The sequence below is a fragment of the Acipenser ruthenus genome, chromosome 4 (genome assembly GCF_902713425.1).
Source record: "Acipenser ruthenus chromosome 4, fAciRut3.2 maternal haplotype, whole genome shotgun sequence".
NCBI lineage: Eukaryota > Metazoa > Chordata > Actinopteri > Acipenseriformes > Acipenseridae > Acipenser > Acipenser ruthenus.
In genome coordinates, this window is record NC_081192.1 from 11,243,654 (window position 1) to 11,267,056 (window position 23,403).

The 23,403-nt window shown below is 35.1% G+C and overlaps 1 protein-coding gene across 1 annotated transcript in view; it reads right to left on the minus strand.

The window, feature by feature from the left end:
• Positions 1-22,244, minus strand: part of LOC117399711 (neurexophilin-1) — a 36,859-nt gene extending 14,615 nt beyond the window's left edge. Inside the window, exon 1 of the mRNA XM_033999061.3 lies at positions 21,741-22,244. Coding sequence (XP_033854952.1) covers positions 21,741-21,794 — 54 coding nt within the window. The 5' untranslated portion in view covers positions 21,795-22,244. The remainder of the gene's footprint in view (positions 1-21,740) is intronic.
• Between the last annotated feature and the right edge of the window lie 1,159 nt (positions 22,245-23,403).

Sequence of the window (23,403 nt, forward strand, 5' to 3'; positions counted from 1 at the left end):
ATGCACTCTCTCTCTCTCGCTATCATCGTTGCCGCAGCCGCAGTCTGTAAAATTTCTGTTTCAAGGTGAGTTATATTCTTTCGTTAATTAAAACCCTCCTTTTCCCAGTGCAAATTAACTCCTGATAAATTATGACAATTAACATGGATTTGCTTTTAAATTCCCATGCAAACAAAAGAAATAGTCGCAAGAAGCACTGCTCGTTAAGATGTTGACATTATTTCGTAAATCAACATAATTTCGGAAACCACATTAGCATGATTATTTAATAATGAAATAGACAACAGCTTGAAAATGCCAAAATCAATGCTCCATACAGATTTGTTGATTAACATTGGAATTATCATTTATGACCTTTAGAAAATCCTGCCGATTATCTCGCTAACAAAAAGGTGAATTTGAGCAAATTACTTTCATGGGCTACATTTACATGTTTCTAGATTTGTGATGTCATCATATCATCATCATACTATAGTTTTCTAGATTTTGGATATAGCGTGTTCCCTGGAGGGTGCAGGCCATTGCCAGTTTAGTATGATTAACATTATTCCATGGGTCAAATTGGTCAAATTTAAAGGACAAATCCCATTGCAAATCTGGTGTTAAGAGTTAAAAAAGTTAACCAGGAACAGGGCAGAGAGCTACGTTAGTGCTTCTCTGAAAAAAGTCACAACAGCGTAATCTGTTTATACTGTACATTTTGTCTACATATAAATTATAAATGCCATATACAAGTTGATATACATACCTCCAGACTGTGGCTGATAAATCACTGACATTTCAGCAATAAGCTAAGCTCTCTATTTAGACCAAGTGCTAAACATTATTTCAGGAATAAGTGCGACAATCATAGCTTGCCACCTCATTTTTGTTTACATGTAGCCATGGTCAGCTACTCAGGTTCATATGTATTTGACTGCGACCTAGTAGTTCTGCAGTGTTTGTATTTGGTTGTCTGAAGCCACGGAAGGAATCTGTAATTTATTTAATCTGTGCTAATTTTGAAAAAACAAAATCAGAGTATAGTTTCCTGAAAAAAAGGCTAATTGCTCCTTCCATGGTAAATTTATTAAATTTGCACACAGTGACAAACCAGGCCCTCCGTGTTTATACAACTGTTAATCCAATACCAAAATGCTTTTTTTTAAAATGAAAACTGTGTTTACATTCAGAAACCTGTTTTCAAAAAACTACTGGAAAGCCTGGGTGCATGTAACTTCCTACTAGATTCAAGATTACACAAAATGTAGTATTAATTTCAGTCAACTGAACAGCATGCAAATTTCCAACAGATATTCTATTTCTTCCTATAAACTGATGGAAGGAATAATAATTCTATCTACACTTCTTCATGACATGCTAATGAAGGTTCACCGTAATCCACTTTCGCACTCGTAAACAAACAGCCGCAGAGCAAATTTAAACTGTTTAAACATCCCTGGCTTTTCTTCCTGTGAGAAAGGAAATGTTTTTCCAATTATTATGTTTCAGGTTCTAACCTTTTTTTTTTTTTTTTAGATCTTTAGACCCCCCCACTAAGGGGCTATAAATCGTTTCATTCTCACTGACATAAATCTAGTGATATGCCTCTCAGAGACCTAAGCCTTAATTTCCACACGATTACTGGTCAAATGTTAGTCTTTGCAAGAATCAGCTTTCATCTCCTTAGGCCCTTCTGGGAGTTACAAAGTACAGATGTTAGTTTACAACTTTAAACAATAGCAGGGTAATATACTGGGAAATGAGGGTAGTTTTGATTGTGACAGTACATTTGGAAATACTATCTCAGAAAGCTATTAACTCCCAGTATATCTTACATTTACCCATTCAAGCATCGATTTGAAATTCCCTCAGGAGTTCCAGAGTCTATAGCTTATTACTTAAATGGTCTGTCTTGCAAGGCTGAGATGAACTCATACACTTCTTTCTTATTGCCAGTTTGATGGCAAAGGTTATTTCCAGTGTGATCCACTATTGATAACAACCCCAGTTCCACAGCAACTAACATAATTAGGGCTATAATTGTAATTAGGTACCAGGTATTCCAACCAAGTACTAATCAACAGTACATTCATAAATAAGGTAATAATAGGACACATGCATTCATGATGTATAAATATTAATTAAGCAGCTCAATATTCATCAATAATTGAAAATTCTACAGTATAATAAAGCAGAAAATCACTTATTTCACCAAATAGGTTCTGAAGTTTAATTATAAACTTCACAGATTAGACTATTGAAACTATCATTGAAACTCTCCTTATGGTTAATAATAGCATTAATAACCAACACATCATGTATTACCTGCTAGATAATTTACCTTAACAGATGTGTTGAATATCAATGCTTATTAATAATAAGTACAAGTTTATCTTGCTTATGTATTTGAGATTTCTTTATATTTTGTGATTCCTGTGAAGTACATACTGAACTGGGATGTCTACCAAGAAATATTAAGCCTGACAAGTTATTGTCAGCAGTACAAGTACCCGTCTTCCATCTACCTTTGAGAGTATCTGCCTTCTTAGAGATAAACATAAAAGGGTCTATTCTTAAAAGTACTTGCCCACTCTCCTAGGCATTCTAATTTTGTTTAAAACTAACGAAAGTCATCCATATTGATATTCATAAAATGATCTGTGCAGACCGGTGACTGTCGCTAAGCAATTTTTGAATGGATATATATTTGTTCACCACCAAAATCCGTATCCTTTTGATGACATCATCAGCTCTATAAACATTCGCTCAGGTCCGCCATTAGCTGTTGGGAACATAAACAAATGGAATCTAGCGCCAGCAGCACCCATCGTGTTTATAACAGCGTGCCTGTATGGTACGTGATTTATATACTGGAGGATGCGATCATGTTCAGGTTATTTCAATTACCTTAATAATTGTTAATGTTCCTTTGCTTTGCAGAGCGTACGCAATTAAATGACAAACACTTGTAAATCAATAATTTCAATTATTATTTCTTAAAAAATAATAATATTACTTAAAAATATATATATATTAGGCAGTGTTAATCATGGGGGCATCAACTTTTATATGAACAGTTTAATAAAAATAAAAAAGCTGTAACAATTTGTGTCTATCTTTTTATTTTATTTATTTATTTATTTATTTATTTATTTATTTATATATTTATTTATTTATTGGGGGGGGGTTGTTAAATACGGTCAGATAACTTTTTTGACATGTCATTTTGATGCTGTCGTTAGTTTAGACTCCACCGCACCCAGCGTTCAATAACTCCAAGTTGTCAACAGCATTTTGCTGTCGTTCACTCTTATGAATAGCAGGTTGACGCTCAGGACCGATGAAAACGTTATGCTAATGAGGTAATCGTTAACCTTTATCTCAAGCCGTTAAAAACATGCCTTCGTAGACAAAAACCGTTAGGAATCTTGTCTGGGTGAATGTCATTCATTGTTGTTACATCCTGCTAGTCTGTGAGCATCAGTTGTCATAATTTGAGTGAAGTATCCAGTGCAAAATACATATTTATACCTGTTAACTCTACCAAGTGATTGTTTCCTGAGTTGTAAAGATCTCTGTGTTCCTGGGAGTATAATGTGATTGTGGGTGGGGGTAAGCTCGGACCATCACCCCATTACAGTTGGTGGCCGCAGTGGGATGCAACACCTCTGAAGAGACCCCGAGGGAGAAGTCCTGAGGAGAGCCTCTCATTGCTGGAGATCGTCCTGAGGAGTTTGATTTGGAACCAGAGGGATTGAATGCGTGCAGCAGATGTTTACTCTGCTGTTTCTGTGAGTGAATTCACAGTATTGCCGGATTGCGACAGTATTGTCCAGTGTTTGGACACCTGGACACGGTGCCAGTCTATGCTGTTTGCTAGGCTTTTGTAAAGACCTCTGAGAATATAATGTGATTGTGGGTGGGGGTAAGCTCAGACCATCACGCCGTTACAATTACTTATTAAAGGTTAAGTGCCCTGTGACAGGGAGGACCCTGTCGCTGGTTCAGCTGTGCTGCTGCTTTGGAGAACAGGAAGGCTAGCCCGGAGCTGAGCTGATCGGGAGGACCTGATTGGCTGGGGGGCGAGCCCGGGGAGCTTACGTCTGTTTAAGAAGGCAGCAGCACCAACATTTGAGGCTACTGCATGGGCCATTGCTGTACAGACAGGCGCTGAGGAGAGCGTCTGCTCCAGAAGAAAGGATTACTACACAAAACCCTTCCATTCCAAGACAGTGCTCATGAAGGCATTGCCCAGCCAAGGCCGTCAGAAGAGACTGGAGTCACCAGAAGGATGCCGGGACTTCACTAGGTCAGTTTAGGGGATTTGATCCCAAACAAGTGTAGAGAGGTTTCGTAGTGTGAGGCTAGTGCTCGCTTTGTGTGGCAAACTTTTATTTTTAGCTTTGTTTTGTTTTGTTTTCTTTATTAAATCTGGTGCTAGGATTACCATTGTTGGTGCACTAGCATTGGGCCTGTGTTGTTATTAAATCTGTGCACCTGTGCGGCATGTCAACACCCACTGCTCTGTGTCTGTCTCATTATTATTCAGTGACGACCCACGTGTGTAACATCGCCCTGTTACATGCCCTTGTACTGTAAGGGAGCATCCCTACATTGTGAAAATGCACCTCTGCCTTTCTGATTTCCTGGGATCATCACATCATAAATGTTACGGACTGGTCTAGACAAAGTGAGCCAGAATTATTTTCACATCATCTTTAAGCAGTACAAATATAACTGCAAAACAAGCTTAGTCAGGTAACATTTTAATGCCAATGAATCTGATTAATGTTCTTCGGAATTTTACACCTTGGAGAAAACCTTAAGGATTGTAGCTCCTGAAAGAGTATTTGTAACTGAAATTAATAATCCCATCCATCAAGACGTGTTATGTACACCTGTAAAAATGCTGCATTGTGCGGTTTTTAAGGTTCTTTTGATGATGGAAGCCTTGCTCACGTCAATATAATACCAGTGACTGAATTACTTTGAATGATAAACTATCAGTTGTGAGGTTCACAGTACATCAAGAGTGAACATTTCTAATGTCCTTCTCTGTCTTACCCATTTAAAAAAACATGGTATAGTCATGTCATTTTGACGTGATAAAGACAGAAGTTTGGAATTTAGCATACATTTATAAAGTTAACCAGATGTGTTGGATAAAGTCAGATTTTTTTTAAATTAATTTGGTTAAACTTGGGTTAAAACAACTTTTGTTTTTATTCTTTCAACACGGTAATCTTTGGTTTACCCAAGCTATATCAATAACGTCCAAATGAATGGACTTTTTCCAAGTCATTTTTGATAATGCTCAGATTATCAAATGATTAGTGATTCGGTTAATGAGACATACATTAGACATCTACATGAACTTTTTTACTTTTCTTGAATAGTTAAATATTTCAGATATGATACTTGACTAAGATCTAAGTACATGCCTCTTAACAGTTAAACTGTAGCATACAGTGCCAGTAGCAAGGTTTAGAAATCTCCATTCATACCTAAGGTGTATAGGGCATCCAATCTGTCACTACACACATCTCTACCTCAGATACCTGTGGAACAAGCTCAGGTTTTAATGAAACTCAGTCAGATTTTGAAAACAGGCACATATGTATCATAATGTGGTTAAAGGCGGCAATTGACTGAATATAGTGAACTGCAGCTTTTGTGGGATAGATCCCTTTGCCATCATTCAGCTGAACCTTTCCATACTACTTTATACATTTCTGCCTGTAGTGACAGTAATTCATTTATAAAACTTTGCCATGTTAAAAACAGAGCAAAGTATTTGATAGCACTGACTAAAGCCTAGACAAGCACAGTAAAGCACCAAGGTACTGTATGTTAAAGCATGGTTTAAAAACATGGCAAACCATGAAAACCATGCATAAGCACGGGGAAAACATGTTGAAACTGTAAAATGACAATGCAGATTTACCTTGGTAATATAGGGTTTTTTGCATTAGAGCAATAAAAAACTTACAGATCAAAGGTCTCAGCTGACAACATTAAGGCTTAATTGTGGCAAAATAATGTATATACTGTATACATTACTGCTGCCACTGTTGCAATTTTCATGCCAAGCCAATCAACAAAAGTGAAAAAGTTAGCCATTGTACTGTGTGTGAGAGAAATCAGAAGTGGTTCCAGCCCTTCTCACCTTGGGTAGTCTGATGACTATCAAGAGAGTAGCTGTGGAAGTTCTAAACTAATCTAAATTACCTTAACGAAGTGAGAAAAGAAAATATAAGTCAAACCATTAAAACTGTTTAACTAAATGACAACCCCTATAAATAGGGCTTCTGTTTTTCGTTTTTTATTAATTTCATTTTTCGGTGCTTTTTTTTTAGTTATATGCAAATCAGGTTTTTTCCGGGGCTTTCGCTTTTTCTATATATTTTTCTATATATTTCTATATATGTTTTTTTCCGGTGTTTACTGGATATAACCGATTTCATTATTATTATTATTATTATTATTATTATTATTATTATTATTATTATTATTATTATTATTATTATTGTATGGGGGGTGTTTTATCGGTTTTTATCGGTTAAAACTGAAAATCAGAAGCCCTACCTATAAAATATATTATCATTGCTAGGCTACTGTATACTGTAAGGGGGGTTAGGCTGAATTTCACTGAGCCAGTGTTATGTAGCTATTTTGAAAATAGGTTTAGAAACACCTCTCAAACAGTATTTAAGAGAGAAAACACTTATTTTAGCAGATAAAATCCTCAAACACAAGTAAAGAATCAAGCAACATTTTCTATTAAAAAAAATCAATGTCCTTCTTTGGTCTGCCCAAAGCCCTGACCTAAATCCAATTGAAAATCTCTGGGACTACACGGAAAAGAAAATGAAAGCTGAAGAAATTAATCATCCAAGTGTGGAATGACATCCCATCAAAACCCCAGTGCCCTCAATGCCATAGAGAATTCTAGAGGTCATGGGAAATCAAAACCCAGTGCCCTCAATGCCACAGAGAATTCTAGAGGTCATGGGAAATCAAAACCCAGTGCACTCAATGCCACAGAGAATTCTAGAGGTCATGGGAAATAAAAAGGTGGCTGCTAAATATTTGAAAATCTTAACACTTTACAAAACAAGAAAGGGGGAAGATAATGAAGTATGCCTAAAGGGGCAACATTTAAGGTAAAAACATTTATTAAGCTAAATGTTTACCGTAATTAGCAGCCTGCATCATTTTTAAACAAAACAAAGCTGTTCCACAGAAATTAAAAAAAATAAATAAATAATAAAATTCTGTAAAGTCCTGAAACAAAAGTGAAATTCACAAAATATTTATTAGGATGTTAAGATATGCTCAAAACATGAGTTGTTCAACCACATACAGTAAAAGAATGGAGAAACACATCTTTAGCCACAGTATCTCTGAACCACTGTGTGCTGTTAAATCAGCACCAACTAATCCTCTGTGGAGTTTCAAAATGGCTGCCCATGTCTGTAGGAATTAAACCTAAATATCTCATAGCGCCATCTTCAGTAGGAGTAGAAAATAAAATCAAGATAATGAATGGTTTTACAAACATCACAATTACAATGTCGCTTTTGAAATCTGTATACTGTGTTATGGAGAATTTAAAATGAATACAGCTAGAAGAATATTATGAACAGCGAATCCCTTCTGATGGACCCAGACGGCCAGTAGTACAGTTAACTGAGAATAGTTATTTAGAGTGAGATATTGGCAGAAATGACCTACATCCATTAAACAGATTTCCTTGAAAATTAATTAAGGGCTGGATTTTCCAAACTTGGTAACTGACATCTTAATTAGTAATTCTCTTCAACGCAAAAAAGCAAATCCCATTGACTTTAACAACATAATTTCACTGAGCAAAACAGAATACAAAGTTCTAATGCAAAAGCAAAACAGGTTAATGCTACTGAAGCTAACAAAGCAACTACATTTACTCAGGACTGGAGTGGGTCCCTACAGTAACTGTGTATTTGTACACAATGTTATCCAAATTAGATATGCTATGATCGATGAAGGATGGGAGACGATTGCTGAACAGGGGTTCCCAACCTTTCTTAAAGGTAAGTGGGAGCGTATGGATTAATTTATGTATGTGGGTGGAAGAAAATATATCAAGACACTGCTACTGAAAAAACATACATTGGCAGAAATCCTGCATTTGTATATTTATTTATTTATTTATTTATTTAAATAAAAAATGTGATGTTATAATTATAAAGTGCATTACTATAGTTGCCTATTTTCTTCTCCTTACAATCATCGCCTTTTGTTGTATAATAGTATACAGTATTAGTGCGGGCAGGAACTGACATCAGTGTTACATTCAAAATAACCCCAAGCACCTAACAGCAGTGTCCCAGGGCCCCAGTTTGGTAACCTCAGCAATACTGGATGCTACTGTATATTCATTTACAATTATTTAAGAAACACAGTAAAATATATATATACATAAGTCACACAAAAACAAAATCCTCTAAAAAGATTGTACCTGCCCTGTTGTTTGATAATAATAGTAGTGGCTTCATATGAATAACTTGGCAACAATACAATTAAGTATTCAAGTCTTGGCTCTAAGCAATGTAGTTTTCCTTGTTTAAACTACTGCCTTTTATAAGATACTAGCTTTTTTATTGTTTTATTGTTTAAGCAAGTTAGCATTGTCTCATTTTTTTAGAGGCACGCTTACTAACATATTAACAAATGTTTTTACATACATTGTAACCTACTAATAACCTAATAAAAAGGTTAGCTAAAACTGTTCAGCAAACATCAGATTCCTTCTACAGGATTACCAACTCCAAGACGATCATATCATTGAAATGAGGTTACATTTGTTAAAAGGCACTTTTACTGTTGCTTTTTTAGCAAATGAGATGGTTTTATTTGAGTATTTTATTTGAGTATATATGTTTACTAATGAATAACACACAATTACCAGCATTTGTTAATGTGTTAGTAAAATACTTGTTGTCAGTTACTAAACTAAAAAAAGTCATTTAAAGGTGACCATTAATATTTTTGTAGAACATAAGGTCACCTGAATATCTGCATCTTGAATAAAACCAGAAAAAAATATAAAGCATCTCACTGAAGTACGTCAGCTAATCCTGTCGTGAGTCTTAAAATGTTTTCCCCATCTCCTCATCTCCATTTAGTGCCCAGATATGGGTTCTGGGTTATTTTCCTAGGTGTATTTTCTCAGTAAGATGCTAAACAGCATTAGCTTCTGACACAGTCTCACACAGTGTATAATTGTATACTACACCAAAAGCAATATACAAATTTGAGAAGCATCATAAAGCCTCTGGATTGTTAAACAAAAGGAACCTAGAAATCTTTCAAATAAAGGAACTAAAGGAATAATTAAATTAATTAATTATACCCAAGAACAGTCAAAATGTTAGAATACTTTTAGTATGAAAAATGAATTGTTAAATCACTTATGTACTACAATAAAGCATCTAAATATGCAAATACAGTGCTCCAGATCTACGTACTGAGTGTTTGAGTTGATATTTAAACGTAAAGAATGTGCATAGCAATTTTGCTGCATAGGTTCAGTTTGCATGTTATCAAGCTTCTTGTACTTTGTCGGTTCCCAGCGTCTCAATGGTCAATTGAGAATATACTGCATACGATAGCTAGAGAATGGATCATAGAAATGATAGCTATTTCTTTCCTGCCTGAAAATTTACAGAAACACATGACCAAGAAGTCTGGGTTTTCATAAGAAAAAAGGAAAAAAAAACATACGGTTGAATCCACTCTCTTGCAATGCCTGTTGAATCCACTCTCTTGCAATGCCTGTTGAATCCACTGTCTTGCAATGCCTGTTGAATCCACTCTCTTGCAATGCCTGTTGAATCCACTCTCTTGCAATGCCTGTTGAATCCACTCTCTTGCAATGCCTGTTGAATCCACTGTCTTGCAATGCCTGTTGAATCCACTCTCTTGCAATGCCTGTTGAATCAACTCTCTGGCAATGCCTGTTGAATCCACTCTCTTGCAATGCCTGTTGAATCCACTGTCTTGCAATGCCTGTTGAATCCACTCTCTTGCAATGCCTGTTGAATCAACTCTCTGGCAATGCCTGTTGAATCCACTCTCTTGCAATGCCTATTGAATCCACTCTCTTGCAATGCCTGTTGAATCCACTCTTGCAATGCATTTTGAATCCACTCTCTTGCAATGCCTGTTGAATCCACTTGCTTGCAATGTGTTTTTGTGACTGGTGAATAAGCGATTGGATCCATTTCTTGGTGCCATCTTGGTCCCCATCAACCTCACCTACCAATTTACTTATCTGTTAACCAAATTTCTGGAAGGAAAATCTATATAGTAATGTTTGGAGAGAGTCTGGATGCTTTAGAATATTTACAAGGAATACAAGATTATCATTTCTTTATTTGAATTAGTGCAGTATCAGTACGTTTTTTTTAAATTAGAAATATATAGGCCTCATTTACGAAGCGTTTACCGTACGCAAAACATGATTGCCGTGCACAGTTCTGTCCCAGTCCTATTTACTATTCCCATTTCCTTGCGGAAAACAAGGATTTAACGGATGCAAAATGAAAGGGGCAGAATAGCGCAGCTGCCTCATTTGCATTACATTAATGATGCTTACGTATGCAAAGCAGCATGTTAAACACAGATAATGAGCTGCCATACATTCATGAGCTATTCACGAAGGTCTGACAAGGATTTTTGCGCAGGCAAAAATGACCAAAAATTCTGCTGACTGAATACTGCCGCAAAGCAGAGAGCACAGGTGGCGGAAGCTGTGTACCGATTTGAAATGGCAGATATTTTCAGCATGGTTTGCTTTGTATTAAATGTAGGATAGACTAAAAAAAAAAGCCTGCTAGGTATTCATTTTATTTTACTACTGTACTGTTTAATCTATATTTTTACATTATGTAATGTGTACAGAGAACTCATTAATGTTATTTTAATATGCCCTCATATTTAATAGCTATTAACAGCTTTTTTTTTTTTTTTACTAAATAAACATAAATCGATTGAAAACATAGAAATACATATATACTGTACTGTAGTATGCGCATGCAAGCCTTTTGTTAAGTATCTTCCATCTGCAGTGTTGGAATACAAGTTTTGTTTCTATGTTTATTGGCTTCACAGCCATATTGTTTGTGATCAATGAAGCAAATAAGAATAATTGTTATTTTAGTTTTTTTGTAAGACCAAGTTTTTATACAGTAGTTCAAAATAACATTACAGCTAAAATGTACAGATGTAATTAATGCATACCCCATAAGTTAGCATTATGTGCAGTATTTATTAAATTACTACCTTATCTGGGGCGCTGTGCATATATATATATATATATATATATATATATATATATATATATATATATATATATATATATATATATATATATATATATATATATATATATATACACCATATTTTTGTCTTTCCGAAAGACTTTCTTAGCAAATTTGTAAGCAATTACTGATGTGAAATCCTTTTTTAAATGTTTTTTTTTACTAATAGGTGGTGTTGTATGTTTATGTACTCTTATACACGATTATTAGGAGGTAGAAAATAAACAGAAAAAACTGTATATGCAGTGGATATGCTTCTATTATGCTTTTGTTATTAAGCACAAATTTGTTTTTAAGTGTAGTATACCATGTGATAAAGATATTAATTCCAATACAAGACAATGCTCGTTGAGTCATTTATTTTTCAATTTGGAATGTTTATCTCCACGTTTAGTTAACTTAAAAATTAATCTACATCAAACCATTGCTATTATTATACGCCACTAGAAAATGCACAATTTATTGATTGCTTGTTTCCGTATCATTCTCCAACAATGGAATATATCTAGACATGGTCATTTTTAAACATACAATTAAAAACACTGACTGTACAGGGGAACTTCCCAATAAAATAAAAATACAGCTGAACCCCTGCGTTACAACTGAATGAGCAAAATGCTGGTCCTTCTGTAACAGAAGAAGATATTCCACTGAAGTAAGGCCTAACCCGTTTTCAGATTGAATGGTGATCCACTCTTACATGGAGCTGGTCACAAGGAGCTAGGTTACTGTACTCTTCACATCAGCATTGATTGCAGTGCAGGTATTAGACATGCAACTAGACCACATGATCCTAAAACATAAAGAAATGCTACATTACTCTGAAGCGATAAAGGTTGATAAGATATAATAATTAAGTGTGATGTCAATCCCAATCAAATTATTTCTAATTATCTGTGACAGTCCCTTGCGTCGGTCAGTTTCGTCCCATGGGGCATCATTTGGATTACAGATGCAGCAACTGGACATGCTTAGGGAGGTGCATGAGACCCCTGCTGCATTCCTTTAAACCATCCCTTCACTCCTCTGCAGTCATCTTGGTACTTTCCATCCCTTAAGAAGAAAAACACTTTGCAGGCAGCAACTGCATCTGAAATTCAGATACAAGTGCATAATAATCTTAGCCTGTCCAGATGGTTGAATCTCAATTCAATTGAGGCTCCACAGGATAAACTTGACTTACATACCAGTATTCAGGTAAGATGACCATGATCTACACCAATGCATACTCTGTTTTTGGCTGTCAAAGATCATTGATCCCTGATACCTTAGAAGGCATGTATACATAATGTAGTCTCCATGTCTAGGTGTGCCTGAACTGTTCTATCTGCAGGCAGTGGCCTATCTTACCACTAGATTTGACTAACGTGGATTGCCATTATTTAGCATAACTGTTATATGACAGGTACACACAGTTGACAGTTTTAATGAATTAATTAATTCACATCACACTCACAATGTAACATAAAAAACTAAATTAAGCATGTAGATTACACTAAATGTATTTCAAGTTTACTAGATGCAGTTGTTATAAAGTTGTCACTCACAGTAACTCTGTACAGCAGATGTTGGTTACTCCACTGCAGTAAAGCTGGGCGGTAGAAGCTTCATTTTTTCAAATGGATGAGGGCGTTAATCACAGTGGCTCTATAATGGTTTTAACGGTTAATAACCTTGCACATTAGGATGAATTACCTTATAACCTGTGTTTTCTTTACAGTACAGTGCACTGTGTTTATAAGAATCACATCCGTCCCAGATGATTTTATTCTTATAAGCGGCTGCTTCTTAAAAGCAGACCAATATGATTACAATTAGCAAAAGCGTGCCTCTGCACATCAGCAGTTTAAACACAGTATACAAATATCAATGGTGCTCAATCACTGAGGACAATGCATCAAGGCAATCAAAACAAGTCCTTTTGGGTAAGCACCTTGTTATATGATGATGATTATGGTTACTCAAGGCTGCAGAATCCTATTTTACAGTATACTTTAGAAGTAATCGTCTTGTGAGGGTGCCTAGTTTAACTGCCGTGCGGTGTTACGTGTAATGGCCTTTGAATTGAGAAGACATTACAGTACAGTATTTTACTGTCAGGACTACCGCTGCATTTAAGCATCTGTGGCTTGCTTTCTTTCAGTTGCGATGCAAATCTCACAGTTTTTCACTAAGCAGAGATGCAAAGCGCTGCAATCCCTGCACGCATGGATGAGCGAGACTTTTTGACTTTTAAGAGCTAATAAAAAGAGTGGTTTTAACCGCTATTGAAACCAGCCCTGGTGCCCTGCCTTTAATGCACCGCAGCTGGAAATCCAACACACAGTCGCTACATTGTTGTCAGAAGTGGAGGCGAGGCAGGAACCTGATACGCACTTGGAAGCTGGCAGGGAGAGTGTAGAAATGCAAAACTAGACTCGCCCAAATAATTGGTATAGGCAAAACTAGATTGGCCCAGCATCGATGTTGAAACGTTGGATGAAACTAGACTCACCCAGGCTAGCCCCAAAATTTAGTGAGAAATGTTTAAAAAACGGGTTTCGCCCAGTCATCTTTTTCAAGGTCTGAGCCAATCTAGATTCCAATCTAGGTGAGTGCCGAAAAAAAGTGGTAACTTCGGGATTCGCCCAGAAGCCCTTGGTGAAACTAGATTGGCCCAGGCCACCTGGTCTCGACCTTAACATATATATATATATATATATATATATATATATATATATATATATATATATATATATATATATATATATATATACAGCCTAATCTTGAACCCTATTCATGTGACATGGAGGTACAAATTAAATAATGTTCAGATTAAATCATGTTCACAGTGCAGCTTCAACCTGTCATGTCGCTAATAGAATATTTAAATAGAGTGTGTTGTAAAGAAGTAAAGCAGGGAAATCCTTAATCAATATACACTTACTCGGTTTTGTTAGCCACATATCACACTTACTTATTGAAGGGTGTCAATCAGTCAGACATCCCAAATACTAAAATGTTCATTGACAGGCACTTTTAGTTATCAGAGCCCCCAACGGGCAGCTTTGTCAGGATGGCAGAGGATTATAGGACAGTCACAAGCAATGAAACGGAAAAGCTACACTTAAAAGATAAGAGTGACACATTTTGGAAAGGAAATTATTGAGCAGTGGTTTCCCACACAAATCAAAAAGGTACACATTTACAGTAATTGCCTGTATTTTAGTTTAAACACAGGTACCCTCTCAACGAAAGACTACAAAAAACCTTACCAAAGGGATTGTACATTGATGGATCCTCAAGACATGTGGTTTGTCATTCACTAATATTGAGGTTTACTGGCTAGTAAGAGGAGGTGATGTAATTCAGGTGATCATTAAATGGGGTTTACTGTATTTGACATGGATCACTTATTAAGATCATTACATTAAACAGCTAAATCAGTTGATTGTTATGTACTGTATTTAATCCTATACGGTGAAGAACGGAAAAAGCAGTATGACTTACACATGTGTTGTTTGATTGTAGCTAAATGTTTAGAAAGCTTTAACAATGTAAGGGACAGCTCCCTGTATACAAAGGCAATTGAAGGTAATGGCAAAAATCGACAGGAAGGATGAATTGAAACTATTACAACTATTTGTACAAGGCTATCAGCCTTTTTTACTGTAAATTATAATTTAACGTATTTTTAATGTGAGAAAGTTTGTCTTAATGGGTTTACAATATTAATAATATTAACATAGTATTTTTCTTCAGCACTACTACGACTACTACTAATAATAGTAATTATTATTATTATTATTTATTTCTTAGCAGATGCCCTTATCCAGGGCGACTTACAATTGTTACAAGATATCACATTATACATTATTTCACATTATACAGATATCACATTATTTTTACATACAATTACCCATTTATACAGTTGGGTTTTTACTGGAGCAATCTAGGTAAAGTACCTTGCTCAAGGGTACAACAGCAGTGTCCCCCACTGGGGATTAAACCCACAACCCTCCGGTCAAGAGTCCAGAGCCCTAACCACTACTTCACACTGCTGCCATTATTATTATTATTATTCTTTCTTTCTTTCTTTCTTTCTTTCTTTCTTTCTTTCTTTCTTTCTTTCTTAGCAGACGTCCTTATCCAGGGTGAATAATATTAATAATGTGGTGAATGACATAAATTGAAGGGTAGTACATGCTCAACATCAAATCCTATCTGAAGGATATTAAGTTGTGTAACAAAAAGCAAATATGTCGAATAATATTTACAATACACTAATTGGTAGAAATTGCATGTTTTTGTGTTTTGGTATTTTATTTTACAAATATTCCCATTTGTCAGGCGAAAAATAGTAAGGTTGGGTGTGGGTTCAAATAGTATGCATTAACAAGGCAGTACGAGGCAAATTAAAACATGTTAAATGAGAAAGTTGTATTCATTGCCTAAATATCTAATTAAAGAAATTAACCACTTCATGAGGAAATATTTTTCTGTCGTACTGCATGGAAGTCATTAACTTTTGAAAAGGTAATATAACTAACATTTTATATATGTATATACAGCTATGGCCAAAAGTTTTGTGTCACCTAGAATTTTAGGATTGAGGCACAATTTTTAATAAAACTATACGAACATAATTTAGATATTTTATTTAACATTGTGTAACCAAAGAAATTATATGGTAAAAGTCTACCGGAAGCCACAATAGTATTACAGTATTTCATGTTTGATTTCGAAATGTCACATTTTTCAATTTTTCAGTTTTTCGTTAAGTAATTCAATAAGTTTACATAACATTAATCAGCAGGTTTCATTCAACTTTATGAAGCAAAATTAATTAATTCTATAGGGTGATGCAAAACTTTTGACCATATCTGTATGTATGTGTATATATATATTTATGTATTTCTGTATGTATGTATATGTATATACAGACATACATAAATATGTACGTACATATATACATTCATACATACATAATAAGAAATTGATGATATGGAATGATAAGGAATACAGGTACAGGTAATTTTCATTTTGGTTTTAGATCTTAGTGGAGAGTCGGCAATAAGGACAGCCAGAACAGTATTTCTATGGGCTAGTTATTACCCAAATTTAACATGAGAGAATCTTTGCCAACCTATCTGATACAGACGCATTTCATTTTAGAGTGACACTGGCATACAATGCTAAAAATGATGGTTCCTAGTGATCCCAACAAGAAGTGTACACATCTGTGTGTGAAAAAAAGCGGAATGAGATCACCGTTAGTAACAAATAACAAGATAAATTAAATGTGGGGATCATTGATATGACGATTTTATTATCTAGTATAGAATGCAATTGCTGGTGACAGTATTTGGTTTTGTTAACAGTTTAAGTGACTGCCGCAGTCATTATGGGAGCTGTCCTGGTGCTGAAACCGCGTCTTCACAGATACGGATTATTTTCTCTTATGAGAGAAAACTCAAAATAAAACGAATAACCAAATGACATATGCATTTAAATCTTTATTTCAATACATTCATGATCTTTATATCAGATATATTCAACAGTCATGATAGCTCAATTCGTTCGGTATGTAAGGTGGGGAAATATATATAGAAAAGTGTGTGTCTGTATTCAAGATCCTACTCTTCAACCGTATTAATTTTATTGATGGAAAAACAGTCACGCCTCTGTTTAAAATCGATTGCTCCTGACTGTTAGTTGAGTACAAGATTGTCCTTTTCAGGATTGCCATGTGTTGGAGATGATATAGATCAAAGACATATCGGACCTAGTATCTTAATTATATTTGCAAATTAACAAGACAGGTTTGTTTGTGTGTGATCAAATGGAAGCTTTTGCTTTTTGTGGGGAAACTGTCTCTGTAACACAATTTTTCCACAAAGAAGATATGATAAGTGATTTGTTGTAACGGCGTGTTTTTTTCTAATATTAATAGAACGTTTAGTTAATATCACTCATTCAATGTTTGTTTTTTTATATAAGATAACATATAGCAAAATGCACAATGTAAAATCTAGTTGAATCTAGAGTTGAATACAGTTTTATATCCGTCAAATGTTTAAAGGTTACACATCGTATTCTGTTATACAAACGAGTGTGCACAATATTAATAACCATCTAATAAATCGTATCTACAAAGGTTATTCCAAAGCACGTACCCTATAGCAATTGAGATTGGGAGCGATGTTTGATATGAGTTTGGCACATCCTCGTGTCAATCTGACAGAGACTGCTTTGGAAATTGCTGGTAATATTCATCTGGGGAGCACTTTCATTAACGTAATTCATTCGACTTTCACAATAGATTGAGTGACTGCCGTCCTTACTGTGGAGCCGTTTTATAGTTGATGACGTGCTTTCCAGACTCAGGTTTCTACATTAGTGTCACATCCCTTAAAGCAGATTCGTCAACGATAAAAACAAAGCTAAAACCATGCAAAGCTTCCCGGAGGCTCTTTAACACAGACTTACTGGCGGTGAGCTAAATTATAAACCTTATCAGGGTACAACCTATATAACTAGAAATGGTTCGCCTAGTAGTAAAAATGCAAACCTCCTGCAAAGCATTTACAGGTCCAACACACCAGTGATTCATATCACGGGCTGCTATGTTGTAGTATATGGGAGATACAAACTGAGAATTACACTTGCATTTAAGAAAACAAATACCTTCTCGACTGTGCATCTTTAGCTATATAGTGTGGAAAACATCATTACACATATGTAAAGGTATGTTGCCCCCAAAAATGTGAACTTTTACATTATAATCGTGGACTGTATCTTGTAGTTAATGTGTTAAAAGGATTTTAAGTTTTAAATGAATTATTAAACACAATCGTATGCAACAGATTGTAAACCATCTTAGTGGCGGGTCTTTGTGGTTTACAGCAGTAAAACCAGCAGACACGATGTGCAGCCTGGAACAAGGTTGGGAAACATTGGTTTACAGTGTAACGCGCACAGGTTTCAAACGGCCCGGGAGTGGTGTTGTCAATAGGATACGATCTGGAACCTAAAGCAATATAGATGATGTTCATATAATCCAGTTTCAAATCCTAAGTGTTTCCTGTGAAACCCTGAGGTTCTTGTCTATGGCAGTATGAAGACCATGCACTAACAAAATAATCACTCCTATGTTGGAATCTGCAAAGTAAGGCTGCATTCTGAATTCTTAATTGTAAAGCACAACAATTAAAAAGAATGAAAGAGAGAAAGAACCACTCATTTGAGCCATTTTCAATGAATAAATTAATACAATTATACACCCATTTCTTTATAAAAACGGGTTGTAACATTACGCGTTACAGGTTAATTACGAACATCTAACATACATATATAAATATATCTATGTGTGTAGTTCTACAGTATAAACGTACAGTATAGATTTTAAATGCAATTGGTTTTCATCCAATGATTCAATTTAAATAGATCACTATATGCATATTTTGTGGAATTACTTTTTTGCATTTAAAAGAAAAATCCTCTGGAACTAACAATCTGTGTGTAGAGTGTATGAACTGAATTTCTTAGAGAAGTAAAAAAAAAAAAATGTTTGACTCATAAAATAGACTACTGCATACCAGTGTGTTTTAGATTACTGTACTAAGCGCATAACACGCGTGCTGTGATTGCAAAACTGTCAAGTGTAAATGTGTTAAATGTGAAAAGGGAAACTATTCAATTCAAGATGATGATTATTATTATTAGTAGAAGTAGTAGTAGTCGTAGTAGCAGTATTGTTTAAAGTTTTAATTTGCAATTTGTGTGCAAAGCAGTATTTAAATAACTTTTTTTTTTTTTACATTATGGGAATTTAAGGTCTAAAACATGAACAGTTTGATACATTCCCACTGGAGCAATATGTGAATCTACAGTATCTCTTTGAACATGCACTGTAAGCGAAATATTTGTTAATTCAACATAAATCGTTTGCAACAGATTTTACACGACTAAAATGAAGCAGCAGTAAGTGTTACAATCTGTTGCATGAGGTCTCCGTGTATTGAACACTTGGATTTACATTCACTATACCGTGTACAGAAAAGGTGCTGCTAAACACCGTGCTGCATTCGTTCTTTTAGAAACAGCTGCTCATTGTTACATCAAATAAGCACATAAACACTGTATTTAAATAACAGCCTATAATTACAGCGGGACGCGGTAATTGTACTACTGTGTGTAGTTCTTAAAGCAAAATATGGATAATTGAAGTTAGACCTACAGCTATGGCCACGCGTTTTGCATCACCCTATATAATTAATTATTTTTGCTTCATAAAGTCGAATGAAACCTGCTGGATAATGTTACGTTAACATATTGAATTACGTACCGATTTGTGGTTTTCCGTATACTTAACGAAAAATAGAAAAACAAAAAGGAAAATGTTACATTATTAAATCTAACATGAAATACTGTACTACTATTATGGCTTCCGGCAGACTTTTGCGATATAATAAATACAAATTTGTGATATATATATATAGATAGATAGATAGATAGATAGATAGATATTGTGTGTGTGTGTATGTGTGTGTGTGTGTCTCAATCCTAAAATCGATGCTAAACTTATCTACAAGCGTATAATAAAGCACATAGCCATGGTGGTAGTTTTGAATCTCCCGGTTTGTTGTGTCATATTGCTTAAACTGTTTTTGGTTCAGAATTCTTAATTCGCAAAGTAAAATACTACAAATATTACAGACTACCGAATTAAATTATTACATTGATTACAAAATGCAGTACCAAGTTCAATAAAAGTAACACCAATCTTTACTGTGCATATTTTCCCAAGGTTTAAGTGCTAGATTACTTGTGGAGCTCATTTGCAGTAAGCATTGTATTTAGTTCTATGTATGTTGCGGGTATGCCTCATATAACAAAGAGCTCCGTAGTTTTTACTTGTTAATTCTTCATTCTCATTACATACTTTAATAAAAATAAAAAAAAACAGAAAATTACAGTGTGTGTTACTTAGTCAGCTCCTGTGAAAAAGCGTTCAGGTTACGAAATCTGTAACTAAACGATAATTGAATAAGTTTCATTTGCACGTTGAGTGGTTTTGAAATGCTCCCAGTATACAAATAAAGAATAATCTATGTGCGTGTTGTCCAAGCTGTACCGCATGGGAACAAATGGTCTTGTATGCATGCCGCTGGTAAAATACATACACAAGAAAGGACAGTTTAAAGCTTGTGAAATGACACATGTACATTACATTACTAAATAGTGATGCTGTGGGCCACAATATTTATTCATATGCAGAACTAAGAAGGCGAAAAGGCTAGAACGAGTTTACTGTACAATAGCTGAATAACAAATCAATTCAAGTTAAGATAGCTGTTTAATATGTGATACGACAGCACAGGTGCAGCGTGTTTCTTGAAGTTCTGTGCAGTTTAAATCTGATATTAGACGCCCTCCAGAGGGCGGTTTTTACCACTACACCGTTATCTTTTACAACATCTGATGGTTTACTTAATGCACCAATTGACATATCAAACGTGCAGCGCGTGTGAAATGGTTACATCCTTACAGTGTAACACCAGTTACCTTATAATAATTCAGAAACGTATTAAGCTGTATTTCGATTGAATAAAGTACCGGTAAATAGCGTTATTTCTTTTTTTCTCTCGCTCTCTTTTTTTCAGTCTAGGCAACGAAACTTTAATAGACACAGTCATATACATTTTTGGTGTTTGAAATTTTGATTACCTAAATACAAATCAGATTGAAATATGTCGATATATATATATATATATATATATATATATATATATATATATATATATATAGATAGATAGATAGATAGATAGATAGATAGATAGATAGATAGATAGATAGATAGATAGATAGATAGATATAACAATCCCTAAAGTACTGTCATTCAAAACGCACTGTATATACTGAAAAGGAAAGTTTCCCTCAGGTAAAGGTTTTGAAGAATGCTTAAAACGAGACCTTTTTCTTGTTGCTGGATTTCAAACCTGTTTCACTCCGTACTAGTTTTCTTTTCATGTTCTTCAAGCACCATGAATTGTAAAATTGTAGTGTATCATGTAGAATATTACAGAGTTATAATCTTTTGGCACATCGTAGAGATAAAAGTTTTCTTTTTTTGCTGATGTTAATGCAAAAAATGGCAGAGAAAACACAGAAAGTATCAAGTACGGTGCTGTGTATCTTACAGGTTTTCAAAATAAATGGCATATTTCTATTAACCGATTCAAAGTGATACGGATCGCTGGATGGTTTTAACATTATGATTAAACCCCATTTGTTATATTACACATGTAAGTTGATTTGTTACCAATATATGTTTTTACTGTTGTCCGAGAAAACTAATAATAATAATAATAATAATAATAATAATAATAATAATAATAATAATAATAAACTTACCAGGTATATAGTGGGTAGGAGGAGAAGGACAGCGCACCAACACATAGCTTGCATTCTCCTCGATCTTAAACTTTCACTGATTTCCCTTCGCTTGTTTTTTTGTCTCTTAACATAGATCCACCTGGCATCCGCTTTTACAGTACAGGGAGACCCCTCATCAGCCTAGACAAAAATGAAATTATAGACCCCATGATCACAACACAAGCTTAGACCTGAAGACAATGCAAAAGGAAAGGAACACAAATTACGATTAAATTCGAATTAATCCAGCCAGAGAGTGATGCAAACTCATAATTCAGTGACTGCTGAGATTCAATTCAATGCGATCATTTGTGATTCTAATCTCTGTGGTGCTGTTGTAGCGTAAAGCTCTAGGTGGAGAGTCTTTCCTTAGTGCCAAGGACAAAGCTTTAGTGGCACTGACTGCCGGCACTGTTTTAAGTCACACGCTCTCAAACACAGTGCTATTACACATCCAGATAAACCACTGTATTGCCGAGAGGGAGAGGGGAAGGGACAGAGAAAGAGAAAGGGGAGGGTGTGTGTGTAAAGGAGCAGGGTGAGACTTCACGACGTACAGATCACAGACAGAGAGAGACATGTAAGATATTAAAGAGCCATAGACACGCGCTAAACAGAAATAGCAAAAGAATATTATTGTCTTTAGTGCAGAGCATTCTTCCACTGCCAGATCAGCACTTGTATTGTATTAGTAAAAATACAAAAGTAACCATTTATTATATATATATATATATATATATATATATATATATATATATATATATATATATATATATATATATAATGTATTTAATACATCGTTTCTCATTACTGAAAGCGCATTTAGTGTTAGTGTTTCCTCATTACATAAGACAGTTTACAAACGAGAGGAGGCCAATCGGCCCATCTTGCTAGTTTGGTTGTTAGTAGCTTATTGATCCCAGAATCTCATCAAGCAGCTTCTTGAAGGATCCCAGGCTGTCAGCTTCAACAACATTACTGGGGAGTTGGTTCCAGACCCTCACATGTCTCTGTGTAAAAAAGTGCCTCCTATTTTCTGTTCTGAATGTCCCTTTATCTAATTTCCATTTGTGACCCCTTGTCCTTGTTTCTTTTTTCAGGTCCCCTGGGTCGACGCTGTCAATATGTTTTAGAATTTAAAGATTGTTAAAACGTTGATTTGTATCTGAATCTAAACAATGCAGCATTTAACGCTGTCATACTACCCGAGGCTGTAAGAGATGCATCGCATTACTAAAGGTGTTGTACTGTACCCCCTACTACGAAATGTTCAGAGCAAATTAACTAGAAGTTTATTAGGTTATCTAATTCGGCTTTGTATGCGAGTCTAATAATTGTTAAAATAACCACGAACAATGTGGCTTCAAGATGGCTTTTCATAGTATGTAGATGCTTCTTGCACAAGTCTGGAGCTTATCTTTTGCCAGTCTTCTAAACTTCCATTTCATCCATTTCTTGAAGTACTGTACCTGAAGATATACCCTTACTCGGGGACATAACATTGCAATTAAAAGAGGGTACCAGTACCTATGGACACAACTGTATGATTATATATAAAAAAAAACATTTAGCGAGCAAGATGAGTATATTTTTATTGTATAGTGTGTTTACTTTGATACCAACAAGGTTAAATGAAAAAAAT